Source organism: Balaenoptera borealis, assembly GCF_965194805.1.
Source record: "Balaenoptera borealis genome assembly, chromosome: 14".
Lineage (NCBI taxonomy): Eukaryota > Metazoa > Chordata > Mammalia > Artiodactyla > Balaenopteridae > Balaenoptera > Balaenoptera borealis.
This window is the reverse complement of record NC_138875.1, coordinates 80,407,921-80,420,042: the sequence shown is the minus strand read 5'-3', so window position 1 is coordinate 80,420,042 and position 12,122 is coordinate 80,407,921. Positions and strand designations below refer to the sequence as shown.

Sequence of the window (12,122 nt, the reverse complement as noted above, 5' to 3'; positions counted from 1 at the left end):
TGAATGAGAGAGGATTTATGTTTGTTTATCAGCATATCTTGCCTTAGTACACAGCACACTTCCCCTTTTTGTTTTACAGCTGCATAGAGTCCTGCTGTGTGTGTGTATCCTCATTTATGATGAGTCTCCTACCGATGGCCCCTCAGGGTGTTTGCAGTCTTTTGCCATTGCAAACAGAACTGTAGGAAATATCCTTCTCCACAGTCATTTGGCACAGGTTGGGGTGTCTGTAGGAGGAGTTCCTACAAGTGCAACTGTGAAGGTCAGAGGACTGGTGCAGTGGAGATGTGGATGGATACAGTCCAAACCCCGCGCCCCACTACACGGGTACAAGGCACGCCTTCCTCCCCAGCAGAATCTTGGAACCTGCCTGTTTGCCCATCTTCAACAACACAGTTGGGACATGAGTGGAAACTGGGTCTCACTGCAGTTGAACCGGTCTTTAAAACACGGAGTTGGGGTGCGGAGGGGACATTGGGGAGATACTTGCCTCTCCTCCTTGTGGCAGTGCCTCTGAGACGTGTCCTCTGTTCTCTGTGTCTCCGCAGAGCAAGCTGGTGAAGTACTTCAGCCGGCAGCTGTCCTGCAAAAAGAAGGTAGCCCTGCAGGAACGCAATGCCGAGCTGGACGGCTTCCCCCAGCTCCGGCACTGGTTCCGGATCGTCGACGTGCGGAAGGAAGTCCTGGAGGTGACTGGAGGCGACCCCTGCCCTCTGCCCCTTACTGACCGGCAGCCAGCCCCGTCAGGCAGTGGGTTTTTGGCTGTGTCTGGCTCATAGTAGGACTTAAATACGTGTTGGATGAAGGCACGGAGCATCTCTGATGCTGTCTGAATGGGGTCATTAAGAATGTGGTTCTAGGGACTTCCCTGGCGGTCCAGTGGTTAAGAATCCAGGCTTAGGTTCGATCCCTGGTCGGGGAACTAAGATCCCACATGCTGTGAGGTGTGGCCAAAAAAAAAAAAAAGAGTGTGGATCTAGAGTCAGATAGACCCTCTTTCAGCTCTGCCACTTAAGGACTCAGTCTCCTGGGCCAAATCACTTTAGCTCTTAGACCAGTGCTGTCCAGCAGAATGTTCTACTATGGTGGAAATATTTCATATCTGTGCTGCCTGATGCGGTAGCCACCAGCCACATGTAGCTACTGAGCACTTGAATTGTGGTTGGTGCATGTGACTGAGGAACTCAATTTTTAATTGTATTTAATGTTCGTTAATGTGGCCAGTGGCCACCATACTGGGCAGCGTATCTTAGGACATTGGTTTTCTCATCTGTTCAGTGGGGTAATGGTTGTCTCCTCTTCTTAAGTAGTTGGCATGATAAAATGAGATGATCTGTGTAAAATGTTCAGCCCATAGTCTGGAACCTAATAGTACCCAGGAAATGTCAACTTATTATTATTGTTGTTGCTGTTACTGAAAACTTTGGAAGTAATAGGTTTTCTAGTGACAAAACCAGAACACCTGTTGTCTTGTGTCCACGCTCCAGGAGTGGATCACATCCTTAAGGTTTCAAGGATGGTGAGATTTCCTTACCCTCTGGGATCTTGGGTCCTCCCTGTTTTCAGTGACTGGGTGGAAACTTTCCTAATAAAATCAGCTCTCATTCATTGAATCTTCAGTGCCAGGCATAGTACTGACGGTTTTACACGCAGAATCTCAACTCTTGAGACTGTTCAGACCCTCACAACGACCTTTTGAGGTAGGTATGACTTTTACCCCATTGTACAGGGCAGGAAACTGAGGCTAGAAGATGGAGGGAGTTGCCCTGCTTGTGAGTGGGCGGGGCTAGCAGGAAAACCCAGCTCAGATGGACTCCAGAGTGCTTTCTCCTCGTTTTCCTGTTGGGGGGGCCTCCCTGAGCTGGGGAGAGGGCGTTCTGGGTGCCCCCCTCACCTGCAGGACCAAGTGCCATTTCTCAAGGCACCCCCTGCTTCCTGCTCGAAGAGGCCTGGAAGATCCTTTTCTCTTTTTTAGAACTTGTTCCCAATGTGATCTTGCCTGAACCCGCCACATCTAACCGTCCTGAGCTGGGGACACAGAACCCCTACATTCCCCTCTCCCCCGCCCCCCCATCTTGCGCATACGCACCAGATGGTGTAGGAGTCTCTGTTTCTTAATATCATTCCCAGGATGGCGGTTTCGCGTGAATATCCTTAAAATGAAAGGTCCCATAAAAGTACAGACAGTACATTTTATTTGCATGGCTGCATACACTTTTCAGAGGCTTTCGGGACCATTTATTTATCAACTGAGGCGAATAAGACCGAGACAAACCTTCAGGGGTTGAAAACTAGTGGTCCTCTGCTGTATCTTGTATCTGCCGCACAGATATTTTTTGTTTGTCTTCTAAATTATTTTTGAGCCAGTATTTAAAAGTTGAAAGAGTCTGCATAAAAAACTCAGATCTTCGGCTTCTCTCGAAGAATCGGAATTGCTGACCACACAGAACTGAATTCCTGTCTGGTGTCGGTAAACCGAATTCTGCTGCCCCTTAGGATCCCGCAGGCTAGTTCTCAGCTTTGCTCATTTACATTTACCTGGCCTGCAGGTGCCTGAGCTCTGGCTCTTATCTTAGTCTACGAGAATGGAGTCCAAGGCCACCAACCAGGCGGTGTGGACAGAGCTGGGTTTCCAACTCTCTGTCTGCAGCTCACGCGTGTGTCCACCAGATGGCCCCCTTCTGTGGAAGAACCAGCAGTATGGAGAAAGCTCCTAAGTGAGACTGCCTGGGTTCACACTTACTCACAGTGTGACCCTGGGTGATGGTCTGACTTCTCTGAATGCCAGTGTCCTAGTTACAGACTGATGATGGTGGTAAAAGTACCTGCTTTATGTGGTCTTTGTGACCTTTAAAGAAAATCCATGAAAAGCACTTAAAACAGTGTTCTATTTCAATTATTATTATTATTATGAATAAATCGAACAGAAGTGCATCTCCTCTTTTGGCCCAAGCTAGTTAAAGCCTTCTCCATTTTTTTCTGTCATTCTTCTGTGATTTGTGTGTGTGTGTGAACTGTAAACTTCAGTGTAAACTGAGTATTTTGGAGGGTAAATTATAGGATTAAAATGCACAAGTGAATCTTGCAGCAAAGAGGAGAATTCTTTTATGTTGTGAATCATCCCTTCTAAATGTAATTCATTTCATACTTTCAGATCCTGGTCCATCACCTTTCTTAATGTGGACTTCCCTGTAACAGTCCCTATTCGAGAAAGCTTCTATGTGACTCATTATTGTTCTTTCTCTGCCCCTGACCTAGTGAGTTGGAGAGGCACTGATTGGGTTTCGGCTTTTGCCCGGCAGCTTTTTTTTTTTTTTTTCATAGAATTTTTGTGTCGATGCAGTTTTCATCTTTCTGACTGCCAGATTAAGGCGGGGGCGGGGTGGGGCAGGGTGGTGTCTCATTTGGTTGTAATACACAGATATGGCCACAAGAGGGCGGAAGTACCCCACAATATTGCCTTAGAATCTCCATTCTTTGCTATCTAAAACTCCTATTTTAATAATAGTAGTAATAATAATAATAAATGTAAAATGTTGGTTACCAATAAGTGCTATAATGTGAAGGCTATTTTTTTGTAGATGCATAAATATAGAAGTTTGACCAGTTTCCAGGTGTGTCCATATTATGGTGTATAGGGACACACTGCTTCGGGGAAGGGAGGGGATGGTTGCTGGCGGTGGTGAAGGGACGCCTGACCAACACAGTTATAGCCGGCAATCCTACCTTTCCTCCAGCCCATCTCTTCAGCGGTGTCCCTTTCCCCACTCCATGCTATACTCCACTTTGTCTTATATTGCAAAGTCTTGCCCCATCGGGCTCAGACACAAATCCCGTTTGATTGACAGCACTGAACCACCCACAGGGTTCCAGCCCCCCTTTCCCCTTAGGGTTCCTGAACCCCGAATCTGAGCCCTAGAATGTGTGGCTGGGAAAGAGAAGAAGAAAAGGGAAAGGAGACCAGCCATCAGGAGACTTGGGCTGTCCAGTTTTCTCTGCTCTTATTAGTTCACCCTGGATTTGGGACAAATCATTGCAGTCCAAGCCGGGCAGGCGGCATGGAAGGCCTTCCAAGATGAGTAAATTGGAGCCCTGCCTATAAGGAGTTCAGAAACTGCATGGGGAGACAGGTAATTAACTGCTACCATTTACAGTAGCTAAACATACCTGCTACCTTACAGAGCACATGAGCTTAAGATTCCCACTTTTCAGGTGAGTAAAGTGAGGCTCAGAGAGGTTAAGTGATTTGCCCGGGATCATCTAGCTAATGAGTGGCAAAGCTGAGATTCAAACCCAGGCCTGTCTGACCGGAGTCAGGAGACCCAACCATTATGCCAAGCCGACATCCACCGAGAGCCTGGCGTTCCTCTAGGTACCACTAGAGGGCGATATGGAGGCCTCCCCTAGGGGCGCTTCCGGTCTGTTTACCCTCCTTCTCTCTTCCCTCCGCTAGGAGATCACCCCGGGCCAGCTGAGTCTGGAGGACCTCTTGGAGATGACGGACGAGCAGGTGTGTGAGACCGTGGAGAAATACGGGGCCAACCGGGAGGAGTGTGCCCGCCTCAATGCCTCCCTCTCCTGCCTCCGGAACGTCCACATGTCAGGTGAGCAGCCCCAGGGGGATGGAAACGCGTCCCCAGCGTGTGCCGCCATTCCTCCGGGCTCCTGTGCCCGCACCTGCAGTCCAGGGTGAGGCAGAGCCAGCTCTGGATGGTGCGTACCGCTCATGAGCAGAGGGAAGAGGGGCCTGGAATTTGGAGCCAGAAGAAGTGGTCAGGGCAGCTACTCTTGCCCAAGGGAGACCTTCTGAGGTTGTAGGGCATGGGGTTCTGGATAATTAGGGTCCAGATATGGAAATATTGGGCGTGTGTGAAAGACCAGGGTCTTTTTTTTGCACCGCGCCATGTGGGATCCTCCCGGACCAGAGCTCGAACCCGTGTCCCCTGCATTGGCAGGCAGACTCCCAACCGCTGCACCACCAGGGAAGTCCCTAGGGTCTTTTTGCCTTATACATTGGGAAGTGCCTTTGTATTTTGACTCAACATCTAATTTCTTATTTTTCTTTTTCCATAAATAATATACATTCATTGTAAAATAAATTAGAAAATAGATAAACAAAATTAACCCCAAGTCCCCACCCTCTACTGTTACCATTTTGGTATAATTTTTGGTATAATTCTTCCTGACAAATGAGTATGTGTATAGTTTTTCTAAACAATAAATGATAAAACCATGAAGCTAGGATTATCCATACATATTATTTTGAAACCTGCCTTTTTCACCTAACAAAATAACCTCTGACTTGTTTTTATCAGTTTGAGGTCCAACATTGTAATCTTTCTTTGCTATTTTTCATTAATTTCTCAAATACCTGTTTGCCCTGATTAGCAGGACACCAAACATCATCCTGACTGAGGTTTCCTGCTTTCCTCTAGCCTCATGATTTTTCCACTCTCTCTGGGGCCTTTTCAGTCCTAAGGGATCAGCTCTGCAAACAGCCAAAGAAAAGCCTACTGGTCCACCTGCTTGGTTGTTTCAGTTCCCACCACAAGGAGTCACTGTTGAGCACTAGTCTGGCACTGATAAACGGTCAGGTGGCTGTTCATCTATAGGTGCCCTAGCTGGATTCAACATGTGACATTCAACAAGTATTTATGGAGTGATTATGTGTGCCAGCAGGGCTGGACATACGGAAGTGGACAAAAAAAGAGCATGTTTGAAACAGGTCATTGGCCCAGCTCCCCCATGCACGCCCTTTTGGATTCTTTCTTGCTAGCAGATTCTAATGATGGCTACGATCATCATCCAATAGCTCTGAATTGGGGGCTCTTCTGTCATTGAAGGGTGTTTGGTAGCATTCCTGGCCTCTACCAGTAGAGGTAACGCTAGGTACCAGTAGCACCCCTGCCCCATCCCTGCCATGACAAACAGAAATGTCTCCAGATGTTTCTAAATGTTCCAGGGAGGGTGAGGAATTACCCCTGGTTGACTAGCTATAAAGGTCATGTCATTCTTCATTCTAGTACAATGCTATTGACTCACCTAATATTCACATAGTTAAGAAAGGCCTCTCAATCACTCAGTGCAGACAAAACCTGCTTCAAGGAGACTTCTTCTCTCTACCTACTGTGAGAAGCAGCTGGCAATTTTCTCTCCTTTAAAACACTGCACTGAATTACAATGTTATATCATAAACATCTTCCTTTGTCAATAAATGTATTTCCTGCTCATTTTTAACGCCTGAAATCTGCCACCATTTATTCCACTGGCTTCCTATTTCTAGAAATGTAGGTTGTATCCATTTTTTTGCCTGTTATAAGCATTGCTGCAGTGAACAAGTTTGAGTGTTAACTTTGGGTACATCCTTGGCGATCCCTGTAGTGTGAATTCATAGGAGTGGAGTTCCTGCAGCAAAGTGTTTACATATTTTAAGGCTTCTGGTGAATGTCGCCATATGGCTTTCCAAAAATTCGTACCAATTTATGCCTCTCCCTCCCACCGCCCCGCACAATGCATGAGAGTGAGCATTTGAGGTTAGGTTCTTTTTTTTATTTGTTTGTTTTAACATCTTTATTGGAGTATGATTGCTTTACAATGGTGTGTTAGTTTCTGCTGTATAACAAAGTGCATCAGCTATACATATACATATATCCCCATATCTCCTCCCTCTTGCGTCTCTCTCCCACCCTCCCTATCCCACCCCTCTAGGTGGTCACAAAGCACCAAGCTGATCTCCCTGTGCTATGCAGCTGCTTCCCACTAGCTATCTATTTTACATTTGATAGTGTATATATGTCAGTGCCACTCTCTCACTTCGTCCCAGCTTACGCTTCCCCCTCCCCGTGTCCTCAAGTCCATTCTCTACGTCTGCGTCTTTATTCCTGTCCTGCCCCTAGGTTCTTCATAACCATTTTTTTTTTTTTTAGATTCCATACATATGTGTTAGCATACGGTGTTTGTTTTTCTCTTTCTGGCTTACTTCACTCTGTATGACAGACTCTAGGTCCATCCATGAGGTTAGGTTCTTAATTGCTTTTCAGAGTTAATATCTTCTCTTCAGAGTTGTGCTACTGAGTTTGGAAAAGTTCTTATAAATGAGCTGGACCCCAGTTCTTCCTGAGAGAGGGGTTTATGTCACCTCTCCACGGGCTGGGCTGTCATCCTTTGTAACATCCTGGGCTTGGTGAGACCTTGAGAGGGCCTCTAATCGGGTGTTTTTCAACATTTTTTTAATCAAGATACACAGTAACAAATATGATTTATATTGCAACCCTGTACACACACACACATACACAAATACACACGCATGTACACATTCACATACACAACTAAAAGTTTCATGAAACAATACTCATTCTTACCATACATGATATTTTATACACTTTTTTCTATTTAATTCCATATCATTTACCAAATGCTGGTGGTGATCCACCACTTCGATTTCACACCCCACTTTTGCACTGTGAGCCACGGTTTGAAAAAAACACTGATAAAATCAATCCTCCCGCCACCACCAGCCCTTCCTAGGCAGCTGAGGTTCCTTTGACAATGTCCTACCTCTGATGCCACCCTTTGAGCCACTGGGACCTTGAAACCAGTGACCAAGGGCTGCGTTCATGCCCAAATTCCTCCAGTGCCAGGGTCAGCTTGGAGAGAACCTCAACTCAGTAAAGCTCTGAGTCTCCTTAATATCGTGCTCTACTTCTGCCTTTCCTCAATGTTATGGTGCCACTCTTCACATTTTAAGTTTCATTTAAACTTTTTTAAGGAGTGTTTTTTTTATTTTAATGGATACCTCTCTTCCTTAGTAGCCTTAAAGCTGCAAGAGGGCAGGGATCATACCTGTGTTTATTCACCATTTTACTCCCAGCTACATATCTAGCCCATAGGAGGGACTCAACAAATATCTCTGAATCAATACACCTTCCCGCTCATGTAGCCCAGGAAAACTCCCCAGTGCCTTAATGAACAGTCTTTCTTATGGATTGCAAAGCACCTCAGAATCTGGCTCCCATTTGGAAGCCCACTGTTCACATTTCCCCCACAAGCCCTAAATATCCAATTTATCTATTAGGTACTTAGGGTTTCCTAGATCAGACATGGATTTTGCCTCTTGGTACTCACCCCTCTGCCTAGAATTCCCTTCCCCTTTGTCCTCCTGGTGAATCCCTGTTTATTCTCAGGCCCAACTCCTGCCTCGAAGCTTCTGCACTTTGTTGAATGAAAAGTTTTTTGGGAAAGCTGCCTGACATGCTTGCTACTGATCTCCACCAGGGGGAAGCAGTGAGCCACCCTCAAAGGATTCTTGCTTTAAATTCTCTTTGCTCAAAAATTATCATTGGTTTCTTGAAGCTTCGAACCATCTCGGGAGCTGGCTGGTTCCTGTCATTTCCTGCCCTTCACCTTAACCAAAAATGTTATCCCAAACTAGAGAAAAAAATAAGTGTCTTTCGCACCAGACTCTGGTTTCTTGAGAGTCTTGCCGTGTTCAGCTTGGTATTCCCAGCTCTCAGCCAGAAAGCTGGAGTCTCCTACAGTGATGAAATCAGATATTTTAAATTCTGGTGTGTAGTGGGGACTCAATGCACGTTTGTTGAGGGACTGAAGGAATACAGGTTGTGTTGAGAAACTCATATGGAAACCAAACATATGGAGACAAGGAAGCTTTATGTCTGCATGTATCTGAATGCATGTAATCTCTCTGTCTCTCTCTTTCTTAGAGCATAGGGCAGCTTGATTTTAGAGTTGTTAACTCTAATCTTAGTTTTCTCCTTGGGTTTTGGGGCTATCCTTATTTCCCAGTGCCCAAGGAACCCCAAAGATAGGAAAGCTTAACCCTTTCATCTCTTCTCACAGCTTGTTAGGTCAGCCTTAGCCTGACACCAAAGAATGCGCAATCATTCCTTCAACAAGCTCCAGGGACCCCGAAGCCAGGATATCCTAACCGTTCCTTATCATATCAGCTATGGCCTGAAATCACAAACATTCATTCACTCATTTAACAAAGTTTATCAAATGCCTACAGTATGCCAGGCACTGTTCAAATCTCTGAAAATGTATGCTTAGATGTCTGTCCTTATGGAGTTTACATTCTAGTGGGGGAGACTGGCAATAAATTATATCATAATAAGCATGTACATTAGAAAGTGTGTTAGAATAAGTGCTGTGGAGACTCCAAGGCTGGAGACCTCAGGTATGAAGACCACGGGCTCCCTTCCTGAACCTACCTTTCCTGGGTCACAGCTGCCTTATCAGAGGAGAACCTGGTGGGGGCATGGCTCAGGTATCAAAGTGCTGTGGCCGTGGCTTTCTCTTTTCTGATGTTTCCTCTTTCTCTCTATGCTGTTTCTTGGCTTTTTGATTATTTTTAGCCTAATAATTTGTGGTCATTTGTACCTTCACTTTCCGAAGGAAAAATCCAGGTTCAAGGTAATGGAAGAGCCTGCTTTTCTCCCTCCCTCTCTCCCACCCCTTCCTCCTATACACATGTATCAAGCACTCACTACACATCTGGTACTGTGCTGGGTTCCAGGGCTTGACGACTTTCTTGGGGCTTCAGGGTAGAGCTGAGACCAAGAGGAGGAGGAGGAGGTCTCCTAATGACCGGGGGGTGGTGGGAGCACATCGAAGTGCATTGCTTCCGCAAGCAGGGCTTGACGACTTTCTTGGGGCTTCAGGGTAGAGCTGAGACCAAGAGGAGGAGGAGGAGGTCTCCTAATGACCGGGGGATTGTGGGAGCACATCGAAGTGCATTGCTTCCGCAAGCAGGGCTTGACGACTTTCTTGAGGCTTCAGGGTAGAGCTGAGACCGAGAGGAGGAGGAGGAGGAGGTCTCCTAATGACCGGGGGGTGGTGGGAGCACATCGAAGTGCATTGCTTCCGCAGGCAGGGCTTGACGACTTTCTTGGGGCTTCAGGGTAGAGCTGAGACCGAGAGGAGGAGGAGGAGGTCTTCTAATGCCCGGCGGGTGGTGGGAGCACATCGAAGTGCATTGCTTCCGCAAGCAGGGCTTGACGACTTTCTTGGGGCTTCAGGGTAGAGCTGAGACCGAGAGGAGGAGGAGGAGGTCTGCTAATGACCGGGGGGTGGTGGGAGCACATCGAGGTGCATTGCTTCCGCAAGCAGGGCTTGACGACTTTCTTGGGGCTTCAGGGTAGAGCTGAGACCGAGAGGAGGAGGAGGAGGAGGTCTCCTAATGACCGGGGGGTGGTGGGAGCACATCGAAGTGCGTTGCTTCCGCAAGGGAGCTCGGAGCGTCCCAGGCGTGGAGAGACCAGTGTGGCTGGCCCACTGGGAATGTTGGGCAGAGAGGTGGGAGCTGGCATCAGACAGGGGGCAGGGCCAGCCGCCACGGTGGACCATGGCACAGAGCTTGCATGGCAGGGTTTTGAGTAGAAGATGCCTGGATTACTTGTCCAGTTTTCAAACAAACACTCTGGCTGCAGAGAGGGTGGGTGGCTTGGAGTGAGATGCCAGGAAGCGTAAGAGGAGCCCAGGGTGCCACTGGCAGACAGGTGCCCCAGGAGCTCGCTTTGTTGAGCCCCCCTCCAGCTCCTCCTCCTGAGTTTCGGGGGTGGGTGGAGGGGCAGGGAACTGGCAGCCAGGAGAAAAACAGGATGCAAAGTGGCCCCGAAATAGGACAGCCTCAGATGCTCTCTGGTATCTCCTCAGTTTGGGTATTGAATGAAGCCCACCAGAACCCCGCCTTCCACTCTAGCCTTCCTCCCACGGGAACAAAGAGTAGGCGCCGTCTTGATTGCCCTATTGTTCCAGTTGCTTCTAACTTCGGGAGGGCTGGGCTGGGTGGCGGAGGAAGAGCCGCCCCTTCCACCGCCCGCCGTGTCTGGTGTGTTCCAGCGCCTCGTCCTCATCCGTTCTCCAGCGTGCTGTTCTGTGGCTTCTCAGGAATCCCTTACACAGCGTGACTCCACGTTAGGACTCTTGATTGCAAGCGACAGAAACCTGATGTGATTACCCTTCCGCAGACATGGCTCATTCATTTACTATAAATTTCGATTGAACATCCTTTGTTTCGGTCTTGGTGGGGGACTAGGGACACAGTGGCGGGCAAGGCCAGCCAGCTCCCGCGGACCTTGTGTTCCAGACCCGAGCAGTCCAATATGGCGGCCACTAGACTCATGTGGTGAATTAAACGTATGTTCATTAAAGTGAAATAAAATTAAAATTTCACTTCTTCCATGGCACTAGCCGCACTTCAAGTGATCCATAGCCACCTGTGTCTAGTGGCTACCCTATTGGCACAGCACGGTTCTAGGTCGTTTCCATCATCACAGAAAGTTCTGTTGGACAGCACTTTTCTAGAATATGTCGAGAGAAACAATACACAGGAGAGATAACAAACAGTGATCAGTTTTATGTGGAGAATTAAAATAGGGTGATGCGATGGTGGCTAGGTGGCCAGCTTTGATGGGGAGGCCACAGAGGGAGGGTCAGGTCAGTCAGAGCTCTACCAGAGAAGCAGAACCGGTAGAATAAATATATTAAGAGATTCATTGCAAGGATTTGGTTTACGTGATTGTGGTGACTGGCTGGGCAGGTCTGAAATCCATGGGGTAGGCGGCCAGGAAGGGCTGGCTGGAATGATTGGGCATGAGCTGAAGTCGCTATCCGTGGGCAGAATTTCCTTTTCTTCAGGGAAGCCTGAGTTCTGCTCTTAGCGCCTGTCAGTGGATTGAGCCAGCCCCATCCAGATTACCGAGGGTAATCTCCCTTACTCACAGCCAGCTGACTGTGGACTTCAATCACACCTACAAAATACCTTCACAGCAGGAATATAAATTAATAATTGCTCGAATTACTGGGGACTGTGCCTTAGCCACGTTGACATATTGAACTGACCATGACAGTGGGCCTCTCTGGGGAGGTGACATTTAAACTAAGCCTTGAATGACAAGAAGGTACAGATATGAGAAGATCGGGGGAAGAACATTTTGAGCAGAAGAAACAGGTCATCAAATCTCAAAAGCACTGTTAAGAAGCAGAAGGAAGACCCACGTGGCTGAACCGTGGGGCGTGTTCTGGTAACCCGTTCCTATGTAACAATCTACTCCACAATTTAATGGCTCAAAACAGCACCTACATTGTTATCTTTCATGCTTCCC

The 12,122-nt window shown here is 47.5% G+C and overlaps 1 protein-coding gene across 15 annotated transcripts in view; it reads left to right on the top strand.

The window, feature by feature from the left end:
* KSR2 (kinase suppressor of ras 2) overlaps positions 1-12,122 on the top strand; it is a gene marked incomplete at its 3' end in the record, with an annotated part of 442,928 nt that overhangs the window by 106,063 nt on the left and 324,743 nt on the right. For 14 of the 15 annotated variants that reach the window (XM_082355701.1, XM_082355702.1, XM_082355700.1 and 11 more), the window contains 2 exons: positions 549-689; positions 4,454-4,604. In XM_082355701.1, the coding sequence (XP_082211827.1) occupies positions 549-689; positions 4,454-4,604 (292 nt within the window). The remainder of the gene's footprint in view (positions 1-548; positions 690-4,453; positions 4,605-12,122) is intronic. The other variant, XM_082355703.1, reaches the window with a different exon arrangement.